The 27,916-nt window shown below is 38.0% G+C and overlaps 1 protein-coding gene and 1 long non-coding RNA gene across 21 annotated transcripts in view; one reads left to right on the top strand and one right to left on the bottom strand.

The window, feature by feature from the left end:
- Tusc3 (tumor suppressor candidate 3) overlaps positions 1 to 27,916 on the top strand; it is a 174,996-nt gene that overhangs the window by 138,627 nt on the left and 8,453 nt on the right. For all 3 annotated transcript variants that reach the window (XM_076553512.1, XM_006973967.4, XM_076553513.1), the window contains 3 exons: positions 14,407 to 14,470; positions 21,555 to 21,629; positions 25,003 to 25,093. In XM_076553512.1, coding sequence (XP_076409627.1) covers positions 14,407 to 14,470; positions 21,555 to 21,629; positions 25,003 to 25,093 — 230 coding nt within the window. The remainder of the gene's footprint in view (positions 1 to 14,406; positions 14,471 to 21,554; positions 21,630 to 25,002; positions 25,094 to 27,916) is intronic.
- LOC121823360 (uncharacterized) overlaps positions 17,115 to 27,916 on the bottom strand; it is a 57,362-nt gene continuing 46,560 nt past the window's right edge. For 12 of the 18 annotated variants that reach the window (XR_013045337.1, XR_013045329.1, XR_013045338.1 and 9 more), the window contains 3 exons: positions 23,245 to 23,438; positions 21,524 to 22,354; positions 18,779 to 18,871 (listed from right to left, as the gene is read on the bottom strand). This is a non-coding gene — a long non-coding RNA (uncharacterized LOC121823360). Of the gene's footprint in view, positions 18,518 to 18,778; positions 18,872 to 21,523; positions 22,355 to 23,145; positions 23,439 to 25,943; positions 26,030 to 27,916 lie in introns of those variants that run through there. The other 6 variants (XR_006064763.2, XR_006064758.2, XR_013045335.1 and 3 more) reach the window with 5 other exon arrangements.

Below are 27,916 nucleotides of genomic sequence, written 5' to 3'. Positions count from 1 at the left end.
AGTGCACACATGTTCTTTTCTCTGATAAATTCAGTTTAATCAACTTTCTGAAGACTCAGTCCATTTGAAAACACGTTAAAAAAAGATTATATTAACTAACGTTAAACAGTGTCTAAAGTATGAGCTATGTAAGTAATCTTTTAGCCTATAAAGAAAAGACTTTAAACAGTGAACTGTATTCACTAAAATCCATTTATGAGTAAAATATTAATTGAAAATTATTATTCAACTATACTAATATACAAAAGTACTAATTACTAATGATATAATATGCTTTGTAGACATCTGTGAAAGTATACTTTTGATTTAACTTTAGCATGTACTAGCCACAGTCTCCAGCTCAGAGTTTTACTTGTCTTTACCTCCTGAGTACTGGGACTTAAAGTATGCATCACCATCCTTGAACTATTTTCATAAATAAAGAAGATATTTTCATATTTTCTAAGTATGAATATATCTATGTAATCATTTTATTTTATGCTGCATAAGATAATTTTGTATTTATGTTGTCACAAAACACTACCAAACAATCATTTGAAGGTTATTTTATTTAAAGCAACAAAGAATTCAAACTCAGACTATATAAATTGTATCTTTCCCCCAAATTGATAGCAGTATGGACTTAAGATTCATACAGACATCACTATGACATAAAATCAGCTGTGACTAAAGTAGAAATCTAGTACTACAAGCACTAAGTATCATAATATTTTTAAAATAATAAATGCTGTATCATGGAGATGGACAAATGGAGAATCTTTGCTGAAACAGGTAAATGTGTTATGACCTTAAAATCAAGATGAAACATAGTGAAATGATTAGATTATAAGTCATTCCATGATAGACGTCAGTGCAACTATGACACAACCTGAAGAACCTTGGCAGAGGTAAAATGGGGGTTAAAAGTCAATGCAACACAAAGCGACAATTTTTATTAGAGCAGGTTTGGATCTAAGTCTTACAAAATTCAGTTTACCAAATACAGTTCTTAAAGCACAGGTTTTGGGTGGTGGTGGCCCACGCCTTTAATCCCAGCACAGGGAGGCAGAGCCAAGTGGATCTCTGTGAGTTCAAGGCCAGCCTGGTCTACAGAGCAAAATCCAGGTCAGGCACCAAAACCACCCAGAGGAACCCTGTTTCAAAAACACCAAAAAGCACAGATTTTGTGAGTGCCTTACATGATTAGGTAACTTACACCTACATGCTGCTTTTCTGCAAATGTGCTGTTTCATGTTTCCTTTTTTTCTTATTCATTGAAGTATAGCCCTTCTCAGGTATTGAGTAGACCTTTAATTTATTGAGTCATTAATTAAGATATATTTGTCCTGGATTGCCAAGGTCTGTGAGTGGCTTGTGTTGGCTTGTGTGAGGCATTTTATTTTCAGGATCTGTTGAGCAGTAGACTCATGAACATGGTCGCCTGGGAACTTTGAGTAAGAGTCAAGAGATTTCAGAATAAATATTAAAGAGCCCTTACTGCAAGCTTGATATGCTCAGCACTAAGACAGGATCAGTTGTGTGGAAGTGCTTAGTCTTCCTCTAAAGTGAGAAATCTAAACAAGATAACTTTGTGATTGATTAGATGGAGAGAGGTAATAGCTGGGGGTTAAATCATTAGATCATTACTGACAGAAGCACTTAAGACTGGCAAACATACTTTGACTTCTTCCCTTCCTGTTTGTATCCCCTTGTTTTCTTCAGTTGTCTTATTGCTGTCGCTAAGACTTCAACTGCTATATAATATAGGTATTGAGAGAATGGAAAACCTTGTCTTGTTCTGAATTTTAGTGGAATTGCTTTGAGTTTCTCTCCATTCAGGTGGATTTTGGCTGTGGGCTTGCCTCGATTGTGTTGAGGTGTATCCCTTGTATTCTTAGTCACTCTAGGACTTTTATCATGAGGAGGTCTTAGATTTTGTAAAAGGCCATTTCTGTAAGTAATGAGATGATGTGGATTTTGTCTTTTAGTCTGCTTCTATGGTGGATTACATTTATTGATTTACATATGTTGAGACATCCCTGTGTCTCTGCAATGAAGCCTACTTGATCATGGTGGATGATCTTTGTTGTTGTATTTGATTTATAAGTATTTTATTGGGAATTTTTACATGTAGGTTCATGAGGGATATTGGTTAATTGACTTTATTGGGTCTTTATGTGGTTTATATATCAGGGTAACTGTGACATTAAAAGAATTGGATAATGTTCCTTGTGTTTCTATTTTATGTAATAAATTGAGGAGTATTGGTGTTAACTCCTCTTGAATATCTAGTAGAATTATGCACTAATACCATCTGATCTTGGTCTTTTGTTGTTGTTAGAAGACTTTAAATTACTCATCCTATTTCATTAGGGAATATATGTCTGTTTAAATTGATTGTCTGATCTTGACTTAACTTTGGTAGGTAGTATAGATCAAGAAAATTATCCTTAACTATATTTTGGCCATTTGAGATTCTTCTATTGAGAACTCTCTGTTTAGATCTGTATATCATTTTTTTTAAAATGGATTGTTTGGTATCTTGATGTCTAGTTTCTTGAGTTCTTTCTCCTCTCTCCACTCCTCCTCATCTACTTACACACCCAACTTCAGTCCATTCTCTCCACTCCTCCCTCATCCTACTTAACACCCAATTTCTGTTCATTCTCTTTCTCTGTCTCTCTCAAAAAAAAACATAAAACAATAAAAACAAACTAACCAAACAGATAAACTAAAAACAGAAATTGAGTAAGACAACAAAATGCCAAAACAAAAGATGCACCCCCCAAAAAGAGTGTCTTTTTTGTGTGTGTATTGGCCAAGTACTCCTGTTCCTGGAATGTGGTTGATGAAAAATGCAGTAACACTCCTTTAGAGAAAACTTATTTTCCTTTTTTTCTGCAGATACCAATTGTAGTAAGCTTCTTGGTTCAGAATGTCACTTTGTGTCTGTTTTCCCTTCTTAGCATTGGGATCTTATCTGATTTGAACCTGTGCAGGTCTTGTCCATGCTGTCATAGTTTCTGAGGTCATCTATATTAGTGCTGTTGTGTAGAGAGGGTGCCATTTCGTTAGAATCATCTATCACCTCAGGCTCTTAAATTTTTCTGCCCCACAGATGAGTCTTGAAGGAAGGGGTATGATAAAGACACCCTGTTTAGGATTGAGTGCTCCAAAGTATATCACTCTCTGTACTTTCTGGTGTTTTAGATCTCTGTTAATTAACATCTACTGCAAGAAACAGCTTGTCTGATGAGTGTTGAGCAATGTTTTGCTCTATAGGTAGAGTGATATGTGATGAGGAGTCATTTTATTATTATGTTCTTTAGCAGAATAATAGTATTATATTTTCTCCCAAGCCCGTGAGCAATCTTAGTCTCAGGTTATTGACTTTAGCAGTCAGTTATAGGTTCCATTTCATGTACTGGGCCGTAAATCCAGTAAAAAGGGGTAACTCCATAACATCTGTGCTACTGTTGCCCCCATATATCTTGCAGGCAGGTCTTATTTAAGTCACAGGATATGTAACTGGGTAATACTGATGGTTATTTTTTTCCTCTAGTAACATACAAAATTTCTTCTAGCACCATAAATACTAGTTATTGGGGTGAGGTTTCTAGTGGGCAACAACTTACTTTCTCTATGTTCCCTCCCATAGATAAATAACCAATAGTCTTGGCAGTAGCTTCTGATGGCCCTGAAACAATCATATGAATGAGAAAGTCTTTTATCCCCATTTTACAGGTGAGGAAACTAGGTTAGTTATAGAACATGCCTACTCCATACTGTCTGGTATAGAGTCACAACCCCTTTAATAATGAGCCTGTGGAACTTTTCTTGAAGGTAAGTACTGTATTCACTGCTATAGCTTTAGGGTAGAAGCAGAACTTCTATTTCATACTCGTACTCATACATATGGATTCTTACTGATGGTGTACTAGGTAAAAACAAAGATTGGTGTTGTTAATATTTAACATTTAAATAGGCAGCCTTAAAAACAGAAAACCATGTCAGTGCTGTACGGTTTCATTGGGTAGGTTAACAGGCTCAACCAGTAACATTCACTATTAGATACATCTAGTCTGGAGACCTGCAAAGCTGTGGCATTGTCAACTGTCTTATGAGTCTACTATCTGAATCCTTATCGGTGTCATTTTCATTTCTTAGGCAGGTTTCATCTACCGTGCTGTCACACTGTACTTCACATGAAATGTCAAGGTGAATCTGCAGTCAAAATTTAGAGGCGGTATCTCCACATACTAGTTAACCAGAATGTAGTAGTCCTAGCTAGGTAGGAAAAAAAAGGATGACACTGGATCTTGGAAGCAGTTGACTTTGTGTAAAATGTAGGAACGTTAAGACAATGTATAAGAACTCTCAACAGTATAACCCGAAGTTACCCGAAGTACTGTAATAGGAGACGTACAGTAGCAGATAGTCCAGCTTGGTGTAATGGGACAAACACTGGGCATAAGTTGTAATCAGTGAGGCAGCGGCCAACAGTAAATACAAATCAAAGTAATGATTCATGAGCCATCTACCATTTACTATAAATGATTTACTATTAAGAAAAAACTTGCCTGACCACCCAGGCATTATTCATTATACACATGACTTTGCTCATAGAGAGAACACTGTGAGGTGAAGACTGAGAACCTGGCCGAAATCCTTACTCACAGGTCCATAAAAGGAAGATCAAAAGTTAGGGATTTGGTTCAGTGGTAGATTGCTTGCTAGACCCTTGGTTTCCTGGGATGGAAGTTAAACAAACAGAAATTCCCATAGTAGTTTATTTTCCATGATAAAAAGGTTATTAAAACTCAAAATTTAATTAATTACACTTGTCATGAATCCCTGATGTGACAAAGCTATAAAATCATTTACGTTATTGATTACATAGTCACAGTATTTCACTGTTAGCTATTCAGTTAGGTGTTGAAATGCAAAGAAATATAACAAGTCATTTTTGTTTTTTTATTACAATAGTAAAGAAAGAAATTTCTATGAAAGTAAGGATGTAATACATTTCAAAGTTTCTTTTGTTACTGACTAAAATGAAATCTGTAAGTAGAGAACAGTGTCCCCAACAAAGTTCTTTGTTCAAACTCTTTGGAAGGTGACTCAGAGACCACAGCCTTTCAGCTTGTGCTTTGCAGTTGAACCTTTCTTCTTCCGATGAAACTTCCTTCTCTTGTCTCTTCATCTGCAGACCAGAAGGTCTTCACATGGCCGTGGCTCCTGCTTTGTTCAAAAGGGACAAATGGCTCTTCAGAGACAGCTCCTTCCTCCAGCTGTCCTTGACCATTTAGCTCGGGATTTTCTGTTCTCCCTGGACTTTTCTAGCCCTGCCTGTCTTTATTGACTGATTGTCTCAGGAGGGACAAGTTCTGGCTTTTTGAGCTTACTCTGCTTAGAATCTCTCCAGTACTGTTTATTTGTTGTTGGAGTTTGCTTTTCTCTTACTCACAGTACCTGTGTGGCTAGTCTGTTTCTGTCATTCGGGTAAAGTTTTAAAGGAGTGAACGTTATTTACTTCCCTGTTTAGGCCAACACATTTCCATAGAGGGGTCAGAATTAGATCCTGCCTGACTTAGGGCAACAGCTAAGCAGACATTGGATTTCGTTAGTCTTCTGTTAAGAGCGTCTAGTGTACCTTTAGACTCACAGTCCACAGTAGGCTTGCTTTCTGACTCCCTGACATTTCACTCTGTCTCTTATGCTATGCTAGAAAGTCTGACCACTAAACATGATTACTGAAATCAGAATTCTTAGAGATTTGTCGGTTGCTGTTTGCACTGGATAGTTTTGTGTCAGCTTGGTACAGCCTGCTGTCATCTGAGAGCAGGGAATCTCAAATGAGAAAACGCCTCTCTAAGATCCAGCTGTAGAAAGGCCTGTTGGAGTCTTTGCCCTGGAGGAGATGGGAATGGGGGGTAGGCTGGGGGGAGGGCGGGGCGGGGGGCAGTCGCGGGGAGGACAAGGGAATCCATGGCTGATATTGGGCATTTTCTTAATTAGTGATTGATGTGGGAGGGCCCAGCTCATTGTGGGTGGTGTCACCCCTGGGCTGGTGGTCCTGGGTTCTATAAGAAAGCAGGTTGAGCAAGCCATGGGGAGCAAGCCAGGAAGCAGTACCCCTCCATGGCCTCTGCATCAGCTCCTGCCTCCAGGTTCCTGCCATGTTTGAGCTCATGTTCTGACTTGTTTTGATGATATACAGTGAGATCAAAGTGTAAGCTAAATAATCTTTTCTCCCCAACTTTCTTTTTGGTCATGGTGTTTCGTTACAGCAATAGAAATCCTAACTAAGACAATATTACCTCTCTGATTTATGTCAGGTAGTTTCCTACTGTTGATTCTATTCGATTTTCAACCATCACTCTATATGAACTCCAAATTCCTACATTTGCCATGACAGTTGATTGTGTTAAAGAACGTACTAGTAAAATGTTTCTTCTGAGTTTCTAACCTTTCTAAAATACATGATTACAACATTGCCCCTTTCCAGAAAGCCTCTAATATAATGAAATGTTAACTCTGGCCCACCACCAACTATTTCTTACATGCTCTACCCTGTTTATAAAAACCCATAATATTTTTTTAGAATGTATCTCAGGTAAATTTCATGCATACACAACTTGAGACTTCTTTTGAGAAATACTTGCTTAAGTAAATGATCAGCCTTTTTAGTCATCAAAGGGGGGATGTTAAAATTACAGAACCCTTTGGGAGTATGCCTGAGCCAGGTTTTGTGCTGTGGTCATTTAGCTCAGAAGAATAATAAAAAGTGCCTCTAAATGTTCAGGTAACAATAGATTTGAGATTATTACTAAGAGTTGACAGTTATAAAGTACTTCTAGTGGCAAATAATTAAAGTTTACCACAGTTTTCATGAACTGTTTAATTTTCCAGTTTCTATCACTTTTAGTTTGGGCCCATTATTTAATGAAATGCATAGAAAGTTCAAGCACAGAGTATGAACAACCTCTAGGGAAATCAAACACTGAAGGTAGATAATACCTATTTGTCCCTCTTTTTTAAAATGAACCCAGAAAGACTTGACCTAGCCATTTTATTATCTCCGGCTCATCTGCTCTGCATTGTAGCTCCCTAGTAAAAATTAATCCTGCCTAGAGAAGTTGATGTCATTTGAGGAATACAAAGGAGGTTCCAAGGATAGAGCTGGAAATGTGTAGCTGTACAAGATAAAGGAACTTATATTAGAATACCAGTGAGGGATTTGGGCGTATTTTGCATAGTGATCTTGGTGACCCAGGATGTATCCTCAACCCTGCCTGCTTGCATCCCATCCTGTCTTTCTTCTTCCTCTCTTTCTTGCTTTATGTTTACATGCTTTTTACTAAAGGCTCAGTTGGTTCTCCCTTAGGCAGGATTATAGTTAGACACAGTGGGACATTCATTCTAAGACTACCTTTAAAGTTTTTAAAAGTGCTAGCACAAAGTGCAATCAGTTGTCTGCCCGGTCTTTACAGAACAAAAGTATCCATTCTTGACCTCTAGTATTCTGAGAAACTGAAAAGGAAATAGTATTATTTATTTTATGTATTCTGAATAACTTGGCACACAAAAGAATCTGAAGACCAGAGAGTCATCCTGCATCTCTCCTGGATGGTAGTTAGGAATGGTGTCCTGACATGGAACCAGTAAGTACCGTACTCTGAATGCTGCCCTTCGCATGGCTTCCTATGTTGACGTATGAACAACAGTCAGTTGACAATATTTAGAAGTCATATTTTCAGGAAGTAGAGGTGAGAAGGTCATAAAAAGAGGACCTTTATCTTACAGGTTTGGTGTCTCTGTGAGCAGAAAGAAGCTACACACACACACACACACACACACACACACACACACACACACACACACACACACAACTAACAGTTCACCAAGGAGTTCATGTGACCATACAGTGAGAAGGTGGCTCTCTTGAAACCCAGGCAAGACAATTGCCTCTTACACACTAGTCCTCCTGGTACTTTGATCTTGGACTTTTCAGTCTCCAGCCCCTGTGGTTCTGCCCCACCCCCGACCCCCAGTTCATGATGGTTTGTTTGTTTGGGCTTTCTGAGCACACTGAGGCACATAATAAGCCTAATTCCTTCCTACAAAGAAAAACGCCTTTCATTTTCTGTAGGCTGTGGGGTCCGTCAGCAATGCTGGGACACTCCTAGTAGAAATTCCCCAGCAACCAAAGTGAATTCCAAAGATTTTCAATAGCAGAAGACTAAAGTCAATGAATTTAAGTTCAAATTTAAATATTAGAAGCCAATCTATTTTTCCACATCCGTGCAACTAGAGCTGACATCCTTGAAGTCTATTGGATATGTTTCTCTCTCTCTCTCTCTCTCTCTCTCTCTCTCTCTCTCTCTCTCTCTCTCTCTCTCTCTCTCCCTCCCTCTCTCTCTCTCTCCCTCCCTCTCTCTCTCTCTCGTAATAATTTCAATACCGACAAAGAAATTAAATCACATGCTAGGTAGCTGAAAGATTTTCTTAGATTTCAAGTCTAGATTTGAGTCTAAGATTCCCTTGTATTGTAAGGTAATAAATAAGCAGTTGTAACAGGCTACAGGGATTCACTGGAGTACTTGGCATGATACATCCAAAGAGGAAGAAAGAACTTCTATGCCATGGTAGACTGAAAATTACATCAGATTACACAGGAAGAATTCATGTGGAGCAGGAAAGAAAGACAGCAATGCTTCCAGTGTTGGACAAGTTCTGGGGTCCTTTGGCCATCAGCTGCTTTTGAAGAAAAGAAATGAGTAAGCCAGGCACAGAAGTACATACCTATCATCCCAGCACTTGGGATGGAAACAAGAGGCTCAGGAGTTCAAAGTCATCTTCTCCCCTACATTGTGAAGTGAATTTGAGGCTACCTACCTTAGGCTATGTGAGGCCCTATCTCAAAAAGTCAAAAGTGGGGGGAGGGGAGGCACGACAAAGATATTCTGTGATTTTTTTAACTTGGAAATAAGACAAACTGTTACTTGAGTAACCTAATATTGTTGAACTATTTCTATCATGTAGGCTTTGGTTTGGTTTTTGAATTTGTGTAACCCAGATTAGCCTCAAACTGTCTCCTGCATCAGCCTCCTAAGTACTAGCATCATAGCCATGGAGATTTGTGTAACCTTGATATTTTAAATGTATCTTTAAAAATATAGCACATGTATACAAATGAAGAAAATAAAGTCATATATCTCAATACTGGCTTAAACAGATTTTTTTTTCTAGTAAAGAATTTAGGAAAAGAAATAGATGTTGGCCTGTATTTTTTTCCACATAGTTTTTGGCATTCTTCTTAAGAGTAATATTCAACATTTTCCAAAACCTGTTTAACTAAAACAGATTCTGTTGAGGTTCCTAAGACAGTAGTTAAATCCTTATCTTTTATTACATGGGTGATATCAACTTGGTATAGGAGGCTTGAGTAAACTTAAAAGGATATGTTTTTCTGTGTTAAAAAGAGTTGAACCAAGACTAAATCTGCTTTTATATGTCTAATAATATACATAAGCCAGTGGACAATAGTTTCCATTTGAATCCTGTGACTAAAATAGAAAAACTAATTTCAAATTAGGAAAATAGATAATCCCATGTCTTTTTATGTTTTGCTGTGCAAACTTAAGGCTGATGAAATTTTATTCTAAATAAGACTAGGACCACTGTAATATGACTATGGTGGATGATCTGTACGAACTGTTCTTTTAATTTTATGTTACACGTTCTGTGAACTATCAGTACTCTCAGTGAGTGAGCAACATCTCTAATGTTTTGGCAAATGTCTGGTAAAATGGATATGTGTAATGGCAAAGATAGTACAGTTTTTTCTTCAACTGACTTTCACATTCAGTACCGTTATAAACGTAAGTTAGCTATACAGTTTGGAGTAAATTACACTTAGCTTGTGATACTTCTCTCTTCAAAATGAGAAAAACTATGTAAATGGATACCTTGCTTTAGCTTGAAAAGAATCATGATTGACAGTCTTTCTTTCAAAAAGTTTGAAAGTGCATGCACCAGTTAAATACAAATCTTTAGAACCAGTTTAAAGCTGTGTATCCTAGTTTAATCACAATGAAGCATGATGACAGACATCTATAGACAAAGGACATGAGTTGAAGTTTCCAGAGAGAGCGGCAGAATCTGCATTTGACTTTATGTCCCTTTGTTTGCCTTGTGGTTTTCAGTGAGTGCCACCACTCTCATGGTTGGACTTTCCTGGCCATGTTCTTGGAGTTGAATGTGTGAATTTAAGAGCCTAAATCAATGCCTGATGATCATTCACTGCTCAGTAAAAAGTCAAATTAATGCTAGTTAATTAAATCCTAAAGTTTTAATATTATCAATTCAATCCACTAATTTCACATGTGAAAAATACAATGAATTTGTCAATTGTAAGTACTTAAACATGTTTCTTTAATGTTTATAAATTACAAGCTATTTTAGTGGTGCATTCTTGAGTATTTTTATTTGCTCTGGAGAGATAGATACTGTATTAATAACTTAATAGAACATTCTTATATTTATTATTCTTATATTTAATCTATTATTCATTCTCCTTTTCTCTTCCTAAAGTTGAGATAATTGAGTTTAGTTGACGTGTTTATGGTAAGGTACATAGATAGTTGCAGATTCAGAACATTCTCTGAAGGCCTCAGATGCTACATATCCATTATGAATCCATAACTCTAAGGCCCAAGTATACCTGTTTGGTTTCATCCTTCCTTCCTTCCTTCCTTCCTTCCTTCCTTCCTTCCTTCCTTCCTTCCTTCCTTCCTTCCTTCCTTCCTTTCTTCCTTCCTTTCTTCCTTCCTTCTTCCCTCCCTCCCTCCCTCCCTCCCTCCCTCCCTCCTTTCCTTCCTCCCTCCCTCCCTCCCTCCCTCCTTTCTCCCTCCCTTCCCCCCTTCCTTCTTTCCTTCCTTCCAATACAGTTGGAGCTAAGTACACAAGTCTTTGTTTTGTGACTGGAAACAGTGCATTCTGTGGTAAGATTTCCTACACACATTTTGGAAAGCGTTGAAGGATTCTGAGCAAGGTAATGATAGGATCTGGTGTGCTTTAAACGGGATTAATTTGACTGGCAGCTAGACCGATGGGGTGCAGCGAAGAGAATGAAGGTGTCCTTGCAGTAAGCTGACAGTCAATCTTAGGCTCTCTCCCATAGGCACCTTTGCAGCTTCTCCTGTACGTGCTGACAGTGCTGGATTGGGAATGATGTTAAAAAGCAGAGCCCGTGGTGTTTTCTGAATGGTGGGATGTATGGGAAGAGAGGAGAGGAGCTGGGGGAAGGATGCAAAGATGGTTTCAGGGTTTAGCCTAAACACCTGGATAAATCAAGTTGCTATTCCTGAGATGAGAGAAATCGCAAATTCTGTAGTAGAAAGGAAAGTGTAACAAGAATTTGTTTAGTCTTTTGTAAGTTTCAGACCTCCAGGTGGGATCTATTAATGCGATTGGTAGAAGTGGAATTAGATAGATATCTTATTGGTCTGCAAGCAAATGCGAGAGCCATGTGTACAGATTTAATAACTGAAGTACTTAGGTTGGATAAAAATGCCTTGGGAGTACAGAAGAGAGGCCCAAGCCTCTGGATCTCTGAGACACCCAGAGTTTGGAAGAAACTGAGAACTGAAAAGCAGGGGCCCAAGCCTCTGGATCTCTGAGACACCCAGAGTTTGGAAGTAACTGAGAACTGGAAATCGGGGCCCAAGCCTCTGGATCTCTGAAACACCCAGAGTTTGGAGGTAACTGAGTACTGGAAAGCAGGGGCTGCCATAATTTTCAAGGAAGAGATCCAGTGGAGGAGCAGAATCAAGAGTGGCAACCTAGAAATGAGTGGAGACAGTCCCTCGAGAGGACAGGGTGATCTGATGGAGAGGGGTTATGTGACCATGGGGTCATTTCTTCTCAGTGGGAACTCCTCAGTGACCCTGACAGAAACTTTATTGGAGAAGATTCTGTTGCTTAGAACAAGCAGGAGAGTTTTAAAATCTCTCACTTAAAAAATGCCTGAATTTCTCCTTATTTTATTCTAAAATAGACATGGTGCCTTGCAATTGTTACATAAGTTGGGGCATATTGTACTAAACTGATATATTCAGTTATTTTAGGCAGTTATATAAATACTGACTTTAATTTCTTTATGTTTCAACAATTGCTTATCTGATTGCCAAGTAAGGATTAATTTTAAAAAAATTAAACTTTGTTGATATAATGAAGATAATTACTAATTGTACAATGTTGAGCAAAGAATTAAATTTCTAAGTTCCATTTTATCATAGGGAGATGACAGGTAATAACTATTTTATTTGGTTGTTAAAAGATTAAAGTAGGAAATTACACATTTTATCACACATGAAGCAAATGACAGTGTACTGCAGTAGAATAAAAGCCCAACTTTTGAATCACAAAGACCAAAGTTCCATTCCCAAAGCTTGCAAAAACCTGGAGATTTCTATAAAATGTATAAAATGGCTATAATAAATCATGGTACATTATAGGGCTGTTAAAACTCCTCTGCAAGCTTCAAGTAGAATTCTTAAATGCCTTAGACAGAATGAGTAGTCCATAAAAATAGCTGTTACTATACTATTATGGATATAATTCTTATTATCTTTATGATTAAATTAATAAAAGAATAAAAACTTACTCTTTGTTGGTTCTTTGAATCTTAGCTCTAGTCAGACTTGATGTCAACTACAGTTTGTAGTATTTATTTGGATGGTTGTTTTGTGTTTTGCCAGTGTCACATATTTGTGAGGATTCGTCTTATATGATTAGCACGTAGATTATGTTTGTCAGTTATAGTAGTTTCCATGTAAGAATATTAATAGAGTCAGAAAAGAATATTAATGACAGGATTTTAGAGGTCATCTTATGAGTGAATTAGAAGTGACTAATATTTGGACTTTCCTGAGACTGTGCTTAAAGAATAGATCTGTACACAACCGGTCTACAAATGAGGCAGTTCTGTTATGAAGTACTTAGAATGAGAGGTAAAAACAGATGTGTTAGATCAGGAGATACTGCTCTTTTCTGGAGGGAGAGGGGGGTAGGAGGAGATTGGGAGGAGTGGAGAGACAGGAAACTGAAGTTGGGATGTAATGTATGAGAGAAGAATTTCAAAAAATAGACTACTTGAAAATATGGGATAGACAAGATGGCTCAGCAAGTAAGAGCTTTTGCAGAGCATGCCTGGTGATCTGAGTTTGAACCCCGGACTCCAGGCAAAGATGGAAAGAAACAACGCCCTCCACAGAGCTGTCCTCTGACTTGCACAAGTGTGCCCTGACATGTGGTCCCTCCCCAACACATTGCGCACGCACATACACACAATAACAGTAAAAAATAAAATACTGGAGAAATTAGAATAAAGTACCAAAAAACAACACTGATAACACAATGTAAGTTGTACTTCAAAAGACCTAGGAGGTATCTAATAAGAGTTCCTGATTTTACTGATGGGAGAATACTGAATTTATTTTTTAAGTTACCCAAAGATAGCACCAGGAAGGAATAATCTGGTCCCTTGTTAAGTGTGCTTCTCATTAAAACACACAGATTTCTGCTGTTGGTTGTCACAAAACAAAATTGAACAAAAGAATTACAGGACCTCTTGGAACTCAAATAACATAATTGTGTGCTATATATGATATAGAAAATCAGAATGCTTATTTTCATTACAAGATGCTGTATTTTTTTTTCTCCAACATGGAAAAACAAGGCAAGGACTACTATTTAAAGCAACTACCCAGAAAAGGGAACTAACTATTTGGGGGCACTAGCAATAGGGGGTGGAGAGAACCAGGAAGGCATTTGGGGTGGCTTGGTAGAAGAGAGTGCAGCGGCACGTGCATGAGGAGGTCAGAATGAAATCCATTGTGTTAGTGCTGACAAAAGTGTTAAAAATAATAATGCAACTTCAGAAACCAGTGGCCTTCATAAGGGATCATAACAGAGTGCTTCAGGGCTAGTAACGTGTGTTCCTTTCTAAGGATAACTCCTTACTCCAGATGTTGGTGATGTGGCAAAGAATGGCTGGACATTGTGCAGGCCAATTTAAAAACAGTAAGAAGCAGAAAACTTGCTTGCTTGACTGTTGCGTTACTCTGTCCAGTGTCTTTCCAAGGAACTCTGCTAGAGTCACTGCTTCATGTGTTGGTGTGTGTGTAGTGTTATTAAGAAGTAAAGTTTATGCGTGTGAGATGACTTGCTATCCAGTTGTTTTCTACAGTTTATAGTAACATCATCTAACCTCTATAATCTATTCCCCGTTAACTAGAAGTTACTCAAAAGAATTATAAGTAGGAGCTTAATTGGTAGATTACTGTATGGGTTATATGCCTCACAGAATTGTGAACCAGTTACTTTTCCCCATTTGTGATTTTTTATTTTCTTCATTTTCAGAGCTATATCCATGGGAGCAGCCAGGCCCAGTTTGTGGCAGAGTCACACATCATTCTGGTACTGAGTATCCTTTAAAATATGAGGTTCTGGAAAAGGTAAAGAAGAGATGCATGCTAACAGATTGCTATTTTTGTGGCAGTAAATATCAAGGCTTTTAAAATATATTAACCTTAAAACTAATTTTTCTAATTCCATGTAATTACTTCCTGTAACACTGTATTTTCTGTTATGCTGAATCATTTGTAGATTATAAATTTCTCTCTCTTACTGGTTATTAAATTTCAAAGTATTGATTTTACTCTTCATTGATTACCTCTGCCTAGGTGTTGCGCTCGCTCGCTCTCTCTCTCTCTCTCTCTCTCTCTCTCTCTCTCTCTCTCTGTGTGTGTGTGTGTGTGTGTGTGTTGTTGTGTGTGTGTGTGTGTAAATGATTTTCCTCTAATGGGAGCTTACTAAAAGGGCAAAATGTGTGTCGGATATATATGTATGTATGTATGTGTGTGTGTATATATATATACATATATATGTGTGTGTATATATATATATATAATATATATATATATTAGGACAAAAATATATTACTTTCTTCTATGTGGACTAGATGAAATAGCACACATAAAGCATAGGATTCAAAAACCCACTAGTTTAATCTCTATTTCATTTTTCCCCTTAGAATTTCACTAGTCACAAATTGAATACAGAGATGCATTTTATTGGTCTAAATGACAAAAGAATAGATGATTAGGAAAATCCAGCCCTTGGTATCATTATAGTCATAAAATCTGTACTGGAAAATGCTGAAATAATTTCATTCTTCTAGGATGAGATGGAAGGCTTCCAATTGTTCACTTACAGGTTAGTTTTAAAAAAAAGACACTGTTTATAGGCCTAAGCTTTTAGAACAGGTTCGAAAAGAGTTTTTAAATGTCTAGTTTATTATGCCAGGAAAGTGAAACGCTGTGTTTCTGAAATTCACCAAACCATGTTGACCATCTTATCTTCTGCATCTGTTTGTGTCATGTTATCCTTTCTATTGATGACACAGTTGGATCCATACATTGAATTGCATGTAATTTCAGCTTACTGTGTTCATTGACTTAGTAATGTCTAATTTCAAAAGCAAAACATTGATGTTTACTAGAGTGACCTTAGGTAAGAAAGTAAGCTAAGAATGTCATTGAGTAGCATCTTCATCCTATAGAAAAGCTTCCCAACCGTCTTGCTGTGTCAATCTGATGTACCCACTATTTAGTTTTATCTTGCCTTACTATGACTTTCTTTGTTCTGTAAAACTGTGAAATTTCTTCCATATTGGAACAGAGAATTTGGGGTAATCTAAATCTATGTTCCCAGGCCGTAGTCACTCAAAAAAAAAAATGTTTCCATAGTAAACTATCTTTAATTCCCTTTATGATGAGAGCTATGGTTTTGTGTAGGAATTGTTTTCTGTAATGGTCTCCACCTTTACATAGAGAAGCTTCTCTGATAAAGAGTGAGAGTTACCTTATTCTTCATGAACTGTTCTGATAGAGAGGATGGAGCTTGGTGAGATTTATAACCATTGTCCTTTAATTTGTATGTCTTCATTATAACCAGCAAATTTTAAGTCTAGCTCCTCTGTTCTATTAAAAGCCTAGAAAATTAGCCTTCACAGAAACCCAAGAAGGCAGCTGTCCCTCTTTGTGACCTGATGCTGTCACTGTAGTTGACCTTTGGCTTGTGCACAACCTGCTTTCGGTCATCCCTCTGGGTTAACCTTTCTTCCGTAGTGTTGTACGCACAGGGGTTTACTAAAACAGACACTCGAATTTCAAGTGAAAAGAATGGTCCTAAGTTCCGAGTCTATATGATTATTTTGGTGTCACACTAGGACGAGTGTAGGCAAAATCTACCCTACCTGCTAGCCCTTTGAATAAAGCTGTGTTGGCCCACAGTCACACTTTTGTGACCATTTTTTGTATTAAAACAGCTAGATGAGTAGTAGCAACAGACATTATGTGGGATGCATAGCCAATAGTATTTACATCTTTAGGCCTTATACCTTACAGAAAACCTGTAGTCAGTAAAGAAAACAAAGACCTACAACTGTACTACCCCAAGAATAGATGCAATTAGCTTTTTTTTTAAATTATGTTTCTCTTCCTCATCATCTCTCTGAATTTGTATGGAAAGAGATGAAGTTAGGTATTCATAATATTTTATTTTCATTTAGCATGACAAAATTATGCTTTATTAGTAATAACTTCTGTCACTTTATTTTATATGACTAGTTTTCCACATATAAATGTACTGTATATTGTAGGTGACTTTCTGTTTTTAATATCTCAATATTACAAGTTATCCTTAAGTATTTTTATTTTGTCAGCATAAAGGCATGTTGAAAGAAATCCAATGTGAGGAGAAAAGCAAAGAGACTTTATTCAAAGTCAATTGAGGATGTCAGCCAGGAACTATGTATTTGTGATGCCCAGAAGAAGGGCTTTGAATGGTGTCCAAGGACATAGATTTTGTTAAGAAGTAAATTGGAGTCGGTTATGGATTAGGGAGGGGCTCATGAGGTTCTCCCTTCCTGGTGAACTCTTGGCTACTGACGGGTTTTTGGAGATAGACGGTCATTGTCTTCACTCGTGTGCCCACTGTGTTCCAAACCTGTGGTCACAGATGAGCCAGTGGGTTATAAAACAAAACAGAAGGATGTGCACATTGGAAACATGTCAGAGAACACATTTAATCAATAGAATTAGATTGGGGAATAACCACCCAGGTTGTTGAGAGGCTGGTCACACATGGCTCAGTAGGCTGTACAATCCAGGGAAGCCACTGCAGGAGAGGTGGAAGGTGATTGTAATGCTGTCACCATCTTCAGGAGTTGGCCGACGCTCTGGTGCTGTCTCAGATTAACCTTGCTCACTGTGGTCCACGCCTCATGCTTCCCCTCAGCCTCATTCTTTTGACATTTAAAGCCTTTGTCACTTGTGTATTAAGACTTCTGGTATTTTAGATTTTTAGATTATAGTAAATAATTCTAGGGATTCATAGGAATCCCTTTATGGAGGTGATAGTAATTCCTTATGTATACACTTAGCACTAAATTTCTAACATCCTGAAACCTGAGAATTTTAAACCTTAGGTTTCTAGTCCCTTCTTGCTTGCTTAATAGGAATTATCTCTGCATGGAAACTCTTAGATAATTTATCTGGTAGTACTCTGTCACTCTAGTCTGCAGAATATTTTGAGAAGTTGATTTCAATGTGAAATAGGAGCATATAATGCCAGATCATAGTCTATGTGTTTCAGAAGGAATTTAATATTTGTAAATTGATTTCTAAGAATCTAATATGAATGTTTTCGGATAGTAAAATACGTTTTTGTGTTTATGGAAATAGTGTGGCATTCAGCATCTTACACTGGTTTTCAGCACCATCGTATGCTGGGTCTGTTTGCTTTTCTCCACTTGGCCCCATTCTCACCATTTTCCCACTGTCCCAGACCTCCCTGTCACTTTGTTTCTGCTTTTAAGTTTGCCCAGTTTGCATGTTTTGAGTGACTTACTTAGAGTCTCTGTAAGCTTCAGTTGTTTTATTTACAAACTGGTAATAGTACCTGCATCAATGTCTGTAAGATATTCAACAAAAGAAGTTTTCCTGTCCCTTGTGGTCTAGGGTTGCAGTGGTAGGGAAACATGAATTTCTCCACATTAAAAGTAAAAACTTCTGCATGATGAAATAAACGCCAAAGACATACAGTAGGAGAGTCTGTGTATAATACTTTGTTCAACTAGTGTTCAGAACAAAATGGAGACATAGCCATTGGCAAATCCAGATGCTTAACTGGGCAGAAGAGAAATGACAGAAGCAGTAAGCATGGCAGAGATGCCCAGCCTCGAGTGGTGCTGCTGCTTCTTCCTTACAGCTTGCTGGTATCAGCAGTGCAGCAGTACTCCATGCCAGGTAAGGAAAATGGAAACGCTTTTCTTCCTCCAGAGCAGTACCATTACAGCTAACAAGTTGGAAAGTACACAAGCCTAGCCTCGAATGTCCTGTGGCTGGGTGCAGGAGATCTGTGCATCCATGTAAAAAGTCCTGTAAAGAGCAATCCTTTGCAGCAGTGTCTGTAAGTGAAACTGTGGTGATGGAACAGCCTGGTGCCTTGAGACACAGCAATCAAGTATTTTATACTCTTAAGAAAATCTTAAGCCGGGCGGTGGTGGCACATGCCTTTAATCCCAGCACTCGGGGAGGCAGAGCCAGGAGAGTCTCTGTGAGTTCAAGGCCAGCCTGGGCTACCAAGTGAGCTCCAGGAAAGGCGTAAAGCTACGCAGAGAAACCCTGTCTCAAAAAACCAAAAAAAAAAAAAAAAAAAAAAAAAGAAAAAAAAAATCTTAGAATCTTCTATCAGGAAATCTTCAATTTGTAAGAAATCCAAAAGCTTTTCAGATGAGATGTGCAGTATTCAGTGTTCGGCACTGTAAAGGATAGTAAAAATAAAAGAAAACTCATCAAATTAACATCCTGCATTTTTTTCTCTCACACGGAAGACAGAACCCAGGGCCCAGTAGGGTGGACCCAGCAGGCAAGTGCTGTTGCTCTTTTACTTTGAGTCACAGTCTTACTGCTCAGCTTCCCAAGTGCTAGGGTTGCACGTTCTTACACCACTAAGATACACTTTCCATGGAGGTTCCAGTGTGTGGGTGTTTATAAACACAAGTGGACAGTTGTAGTTTGTACAGGTCCTTATCCCACCAAGATACACTCTCTACTGAGGTTATGTCTCTGAAACTCAAGTGAATATCTGTGTTCTCTGTGTATCATTTGACCCTGAGACTGTCTTTACATATAGCTTTATGTTCATTAAAATTGCCTGGGTTTTCATTTTGAAGACATAATTTTCTATCACTTTATGCACAATTTTATGGACAGATTTGAGATAGCTATTTGTCAGATATAATTGTGAAATTAATATTGGCTTTGGTTTGAGTACCTATAGAATTCTAAACATTATAGTTACATTTTTACTATTCACAAAGGTTTTATTTTGGTTAAAATTCTTCACAATTCTGTATGAATTTTTTGATTAAATACATATGTAAATGTAGAGGATATAATTTATATTTGAATATAAATGAGTGTTATAGAAAAAGATTAAAATAAAACTCCCTTAAAGATCAACATCAGTCATATTCATTTGTAACAATAGTATTTTTAAAATAATTATAACAAAAAGCAGAGCCAAACACTAGAAATCCCTGTCTCTGAACAGAAATGACACAGTTTTAATTCATTTTTCCATTATGTATTATTAGCACTCTGGAATTACAGAGTAAGAGGATCTCACACAGTAGATTGTCCAAACATTTTAAAAATAATGAATTGTTACAGTCTGTAGACTTACTCTCACATTAACTCTGCAGGACAGTTCTCATGACCAGACCAGATCTGTGACTGACACTCCGGAATTCAGTGACATTCAAACTTGAGCCGACTCATGCCTCTGTGCTAAGGCTCCCTTGAAAGCTTGAGGGAACATGGTGTATGATGGTGTCGGGTGGGACAGACAGCACTACCCAGTGCTGGGGGGATACATCTCTGATAATGTTCAGCCTCTAACAAAGATTTGTCTGCTAGTTTATTTTTCCAGAAAAGGTTCCAGTGCTGTAATAGCTGGAACAGTTTGACAATCATTTACATAGAGAGGTCATGGTAACATAAAAGAATAACTTGAAGACTTGGGTATTATCATCCAGATGTTGGGTAATGAGTCTTGGCACTAACTCAAATACAAATAATATAACTTTAACTTCAATACTGTTGTTATGGAAACTAACTCAGTGTGGGAATACATACTCCACCTAACTTTCTCTGACTTCCTCCATTTATTTGTATAGACACAGCCAAGTAGTACCCTTTCTGCTTTTGCTATTTAGGGATGAATCAAGAGACTTACTTGATGGTGCCATATTCACGTACATGATAGGAAAAATGAAGACAAGGAAGTTATAATTAAGGAAATGGAAAAAAATTCTGAGCTAGAATTCTTTTATTTTTCTCTAACTTTTTTAAATTGATTTGACATTTGAACAGATGCATACTATATATTTCCAGAGTTGGTAAGGTCTAAAATCTTAGCAGTAGATAATCTCAAAAGTGTTTGGATAGTACGACATGCCCATCAGTCTAACACCTGGCATCTGGTCTGAGTAAATTAACAGTTGTAAGCAGACATTAAGTCAGTGAGTAGTGTTCTTTTTCTTGTTGCTGTGATGAAATAACTGATGAAAGCCACTTACCGAGGACTTTGCTTTAAGTCCCTTTGGGAGGGGACACAGTCCATCACGGCAAGGAAGGCAGGACAGTGGGAACGTGAGGCAGCGGGCCACACTGCATGTGCAGTCAGGAAGCGGAGAGGTGACTGCTGCTGCTCAGCCAGCTTCCTTCCTTTTCCCTTTTTATTCTGCTCGGGATCCCAGCTCATAGGATGGGGCTGCCACATTCAGAGTGGGTCTTCTCTCCCACTAGACCTCAGAAGACACCCACTCCCCCACCCCCCTTGTGCCATGGGCTATGGCTATCTATGTGGTGATTGTAAACCTAGTCAAGTTGGCAGTGAATAGGAATATCCACAGCATGGTTGTTTTTCATTCTTAAAATGTCAGGTGAGTGGCTCAAGGTCCTTCTCAATTGGTCAGATTGTATCCTAATATGCTTGCTTGATTGTATAAGGCATATAAATGACTGTTCTTGGTACCTGAGCTAAAGACTCTACGGAGTAATACTTTTAAAATTCAAGAACTACAGACCTATGCAGACATGCTATAACAATGAGAAAGATGAAAAAGAAATCCTGGTGAGTACATTCTAATCTAGAATTGCCAATAATGTGTGTCACTGTAACTAAACATAGAATATATTTTACGCAAAACATGAAATTTTATAATGTTTAAAAACTATATAATTCATATATGCTAATGAAAGTCTGAAAAATCAAAGCAAACTCCAAGATTGGTAATTGTAATATACAAAGAGTTGATTGTCAATCACCTGTTCACATTTGTCCTTTATCTGTTCTGGAATATTATCTTCAGACCCAGGGAAAAAAGAATAGCAGATTTTATTCGTACCTATCTATGGTTTCCTTGACAACTACTGTAGATGCTGCTATCACCATGGGGATGGTTCTTCTAAATGAAGCAGCAACTTCCAAAGGGGATGTCGGGAAAAGACGGAGTAAGTTTATGTTGCCATATCTGTTGTTTTGTTTTAGTCTTAGGATTTATTTAATTCAAAGGGGACACAGAACAACTTTTTGTAAACACAGACTTCCCTGGGATGAGAGGTCTGTGATGAAGGAAGTTAAGATTTTGGTTTACTTGTCTTTTCTTTATTTGATGTGTGCAAAATGAACTTGAAAATATTTCTTCCAAAATGGCATCTGAGTGCTTTCTGTGAGTTGCGTGCCCAGGCGGGGAGGTGGCGTCGCCCTGTCAGGGCTGCTCTGTCCCATTTCTGCTACAGCCGCTCTGTGCTGGCACCTCCTCACGGCACAGATGGTCAGTCTTCAGAGATTTTATTGGCAGCAATGTATTTTTATGTCATGAGATTCAGGTATCTCACCGAAGCTGGTGCAGATGGGGGAGCTGCTGCTGAAGCTTCTTTTGTGCACAGAACTTGATTCCCTTCCAATTCCCTCCATGTCTTTTACTGACATTTAGGAGACCACAGGGATCTCTGTTCCAGGAGAGGCAGGAACTTCCCTTTCCAGGGACTTTGGTCTTCTGTTACTATCCCATAATTTGCAACCCTGTAGGATGCCAGCATTTTAGGTTAAGCAAGTTAACTTTTGCCCTTTGTTGGGACTGTTCCATATCCAAGGATTGTCGACAAAAATTAACTCTTAAAGTGAAGGATGTTGATGCAAACACGACAGAATATGGGGAGTATCTGCTGCTGCCCTGTGAAAGTTGTCAAGACAGAACAAGGCTTGAGTCTTGGTTTCCTGCCACGGAACTTTTCAGAATTAATATTATGGCTTTCTAAAACAGATCTTTCAGGAAATACAGCTACAATTTGCAGCAACCCATTTTGTTGCATAATTCCTGAACTTGTTTTACAACCTAAATTTTAATATGAAAAGCATGTGCGTCCCAAAAAGAATATTAGTTCATTAAAATATTTAAAATAAAAATCTAGATTTGTTTTTTTTTCTTACTGTACTTTGAAGTATTATGAGTGTATAAAAGAGCCATAGTGGCTGGACAGGGGTGGCTCATGCCTTTAACCCCAGCACTTGGGAGGCAGAGCCAGGTGGATCTACAGAGCAAGATCCAGGATAGGCGCCAAAACTACACAGAGAAACCCTGTCTTGGGGAGAAAAAAAGAGCCATAGTGACTTCTGAATACTTACAAGCATGAAGTATTGAAATGTTTGGAGGTAGTATAGAGTTGAGCCTGGCCTCAATGGTACTCTGATGCTATCTACACTAACACAACAAGACTCAGAACTGAGCACATTGCCTTAAGCATAGTAACATCAATAAAATGCTACATCTTTTACATAAACAAATGTTGTTCTTGGGGTTGGCAGGGCATTTTTATGAGCCCATATGCTTAATATGGTTGTATAGTAATGTTATTTCTCCCCATCTAAATTACAGTAAGAGCTGTGTAATGAGTTGTTTAATCTCACAACTATGATACAGAGTTTAGGACAGCTTTGTCCCTGTGTAACACCTGCTCCCCTTACCTCCACATTAACTTGTATGTGTGGACTGGAAGGGCTGGATGCATGTGAGAAAGAAAGAGAGGGTTTTGACTTGCACAACTGCTGGGATTGTCACTCTGCCTGGGGAAGAAGAGTGCGGGCCTCAGTGAGGCCTTCCTCCTGCTCTTATCTCACGGGCTCCTCCATTCCTGTCCTCATACACTGGAGTAGCACCTTGCTCTCACTGCAGAGAGTCACGTTGGTCCATCAGCTTTGCTTGATCACAGATGTGGAGCCTCATTCTCCATTGTTCCATTCCTCTTCTAAATGGTACCCTAAGAAAGTAGGAAAGAAAAGAGTATGTGGTCGATACTGTATTTGAGAAGGTATGAAACGAAACTATCTAAGCTCAGTGAGATAGCTGTAAGAAATTTACATGCTATGTATCCTGGGTCTGATATGAATCATACTCGGAGATGATACAGTTTTTTTAAAAGGCGCTTTACTTTATTCTCTGGTAGTAGTCATGTGAAGCTAACAGCTCAGTGTTGTCACAACAGAGGCTGTGACTGACTGCTACTAAATGTTCCTGATGTTTTATCATTTGTACTGTAAACAGCCGTTCATATTCCTAACAAAACTGCATGGACAACTTCACATTTCAGGATTGCTACCAGACCTTTTCTGCAGGCTCCTTCCCCACTCTCGAAGCAGAGATCTTCAAGAGACTGTGGTGTTCTTCTGGCTTAACGTCTCAATCTCATTGTGTCACTCTCTTAATATTCCCTCAGACTAACAAATGTATATTAATTATCTTGCAAATGTTTTATTCATAACTGATATTTAGGTAACACTAACGTCTAATTCTATAGGACAGATTTAGGAGACAGTTTCTCTGTGTAACAGCCCTGGCTGTCCTGGAACTCACTTTGTAGACCAGGCTAGCCTCAAACTCAGAGATCTGCCTGCCTCCTAAGTGCTGGAATTAAAGGCATGGGCCACCACCTCCTTTTTTATTCTAAGTATGTCTACATTTAATTGGGTAATACAGCTTAAACTTTAGAAGCAGATTTTAATTGTACTAATAGCAGTGACTGTTATTTAAATATTATATGTGTATGCAAAGGGCAACTAATATGTTTCATTAGTCACTTATCCCAGTTATAATAGAAGGAAATGAGAACTGAGAAAGCAATGTCCCTGCTGTCCGGTTTCAGTACTGCAATAGTGTTGAAAGCCTGCACATGGAACATGGCCTCCGCTCTGTCATAAAGAGCACAGCTACCTCACTCTGACACCGCGACATGCTCTGGATTGTCTCTTCCTCCCTGGCTTTCACTAAGGACAGTTTCCTACCCACAGGATTTTGTTCCTAGCCTTTTGTTTGCTGGGATGTAGTGTTTCTAAGTAACATGGGCTCTACTGAGACAATCATGAAACCAATAGCTAGAATTATATTTCTGTGTGATGACTGCAGGGTGTCTGGGAAGAGGTTTGGTTGGTTTTTTTTTTTTTTTTTTTTTTTGTTTGTTTGTTTGTTTGTTTTTAGCATCTGCTAAGTGCTATGTTCCTGCTGTCTTGGCCAGCAGGACTGGGGACTGACAATCGTGTTTGTGGCTTGTCCTCACATTTGGTTCCGTTTTGATCCCTCTGGGACTTTATAAAAGAAAATCACCACAAGTCTTAGATCAGTCAATTTTGTTGTTTTCATGCCCCAAATAGTACATTTTCATTGAGAAGAACGTGGAAAATAATGAATACGTTGTATTGTGGATTATCTGATTTGTGGTCCTTGTATGTGCCTGAACTATTGCCTGTAAGTATTTTGGAATTGGATGTATTTCAGAAGCACCGACATTTGCATGTTTAAGCCCCTAACAGTTTTATCTCTTTTTCTAGTAATTTGTCTCGTGGGATTAGGCCTGGTGGTCTTCTTCTTCAGTTTTCTACTTTCAATCTTTCGTTCAAAGTATCACGGCTATCCATACAGGTGAGACATTGATAGTAATCTGGATGTTTTACTTTTAAACAAACTGTGTTTCAGTGGTTAATTGGGGTTAATAATGTAAGGGTCCAAATCACTAGCCCTCTGCTTTTAAACACTGTTAAGCAAAGTCTGGGCACTCAGCATTTCTTTAGCATCATGAACTGTGCAGAGACATCAGACAGTTCTTGGTACCAACGTGTATTTTCATTTTAGAATGCACGTGCATGTGTATGTACGTAGGTAGCAAAATGACTTTTAAGGAACAGACTTTGACACAATCACTTCTCTTTGTTATTTTGCATAATTGGGACTTCATTTTCAAGATTGTTTTTTCATATAATCTACTTTTCAATGTCCTTTAAACATTGCAACATCTTTTGAACAGTACAGACATGTAACTTTTCCAAAAATAGAAGATCCAACTTGAAAGGTAAAAATTAAAACCTTACCTCTGGCCACTCTTAAGTCATCATACTGAAAATCATGTAAGATCTTCAATTCACCAAGTGTCAAGGTTAGAAGTGGGTAGACCTGGGGATTCACTCTAAGAATTATTGTTGGATATCGGTCACTAAAGCATCTTTCGGTCATTGAGCTGGGCTATCATTTTGGTTACTTCTAAGTGTTTGTCTCTTGACCATATTCTTCCCTGTTTAGGAGCCATGTTTAAAGCTTAACTGTCCATCTCTCTCTCTCTCTCCTGAGAACATAAAAGCCCTCCGTATCCTTCCTTGGAGAGTTTGATACCCATGTCTGCTGAGGTGCTAGGAAAACTAATATTGTGATAGAAAATAAACCCTCATCACACCTTACATATTTACAATCACAGAGAATGATTCTGCTTAGACCATACCAAAGATTTGTAGCACTCTCAGAGCAACAACACTAGTTGGACCTTTCTCGTTCATTTTCTTCTTGCCTCAATCATTGAAAAGAAATCTATTAAGGGAGGAGAAGAAACGTGAGGATTAAATGTGATTTGTAGGATCATCTGTCTTTAGACATTTTCAGGAACACACATTCTAAAAGAAAAAGTGAAGCAGACAGAATCTCTCATTTCTTCATTGTATTGCTATCAGACATCAGTTTCAGTTCTGTGTGTGAGGTGGTTAAATTAATTATATTATTCTGTCCTGGGTGGTCTATAAGGGATGCAGAATATGAAAAGAAACAATGTTTTGGTCTTGCATCTAGAATGCAGAAGTATTTAAAAATCAATTGAATCCTATCTGTTTAGCATTTAGAATATATCAAAAAAAAAAAAAACAGAATACCTCTCTGGTTTTAATAATTATAAAAGCTAGCAGGAGTTGTCATGAAGTTCTCAACCTTACTTAGTTAACAGTAAGGAAGTGTAAAGGGAAAATTAATATAGCTTCCCTGTGTATCAGAGCATGTAATTGTATTCAGAGGTCATATCCTATGTAGATACAAATGTGATGTCTACGAAAAAGAAAAAAAATGTAGTTACTTATAACAGCGTTAGATTTGACAGCACTATTTTTACTACGAGTAGTTTTCCAGTGTGCACACTTGTAAGGGATTGTTATTTAGTACAGTAACTCTCCACTGCTCTGAGTTTGGTTTAGGCTTTGGTGGTGGTGGTTGGCTGGTTGGTTTTTTTGTTTTTTAACTAGGCAAAAGGTAGAAATCACTGGGGAAGGAAGGTTTTCGAATGCTTAGCATAAGCCTTCCCCTTATACTATCCTGCACACAGTAGGACCATCTGAATCGAGTCCCTGCCTGCTTAGCCTGTTTCCAGTGCGAAGCTGAGCTTTCACTGTTTACGGTGACTCATTCCTTGTGAAGGCCCCACTATTCTAGAATTGGACTCATGTGGCTAGAAATGTAGACGAACTCTCTTAAAATGACTCAGAGGTAGGAATCATACTAAAGAATTGGTGTTGTGAGTATGAAATCCGGTAGATTAGATGAAAACACTTGCGGAGTTGCTGCCAAGCAAAGGAGTCAGTGGAAAGAAAGCTGGCAAGCTTGAGGGCCTGGGAACCAGAGTGTTCTGGCGAGAGGTCAGAGTGAGGAGCAGTGGCAGCCTTTCCAAGCACCCAGCCCTGTGATGTGCTGTTGCGGTGAGAAGGAGGGTCAGCCTACTCGTGGATACTCAGAATGAAATTACTATCTTGAGTGTATGTTATAATATTCTTCTTTCAGTGTCTTCTTTAGGAATTCCTACAAGTTTTGCCTTTCATTCCAATATCTTCTTTCTTCACCTTTGATTTTCTCTATGTGAAGTGATCCTTTTCTGATTATTTATTTTCATTTGTACTTTAAATGAAGTGGGCCCACACAACACATTTTTTTCACACAAATTTTAAAATTTCTATTTTCTTTGTCTTCATATGTACCTGCTTAAAAGTCTACTTTAAATACCTGTCTTGCTTTCTTAAGGCTTCTTCTTTTTAGTATTAAGATTGGTCTGCAGCACCAACCTGTTCCATATACTAACTAAATTCACAGGTCACTTTTGAAACCTTAACAAGTAGACTTGCCTTGAATCCTAGTCTGGTTGTGACCATAGACAAATTGTTAACTTTTTTAACCTTAGGTGATCTTGTTTACAAATAAAGGCAATTTTATAGACCACATTTTTATTTATATGAGATGATATATGTATCACTTAGAACACCAGTGTATAGTAGTAATTAATTACTCTATAAATGTTTAATGCTAATTGTCATTAGTTCTGATATAAATATTGACACTCATATTTTACCTCTCTCTAAAAGGAGTTTTCTTCACAGTGCACACCAAGCAGCTTTGGTTCATATTTACATAATTCATTTGAGTAAAGAATAGATTGTCACTGAA

This window comes from Peromyscus maniculatus, chromosome 17 (assembly GCF_049852395.1).
Source record: "Peromyscus maniculatus bairdii isolate BWxNUB_F1_BW_parent chromosome 17, HU_Pman_BW_mat_3.1, whole genome shotgun sequence".
Taxonomy (NCBI): Eukaryota; Metazoa; Chordata; class Mammalia; order Rodentia; family Cricetidae; genus Peromyscus; species Peromyscus maniculatus.
This window is presented reverse-complemented; position numbering and strand designations above follow the sequence as displayed.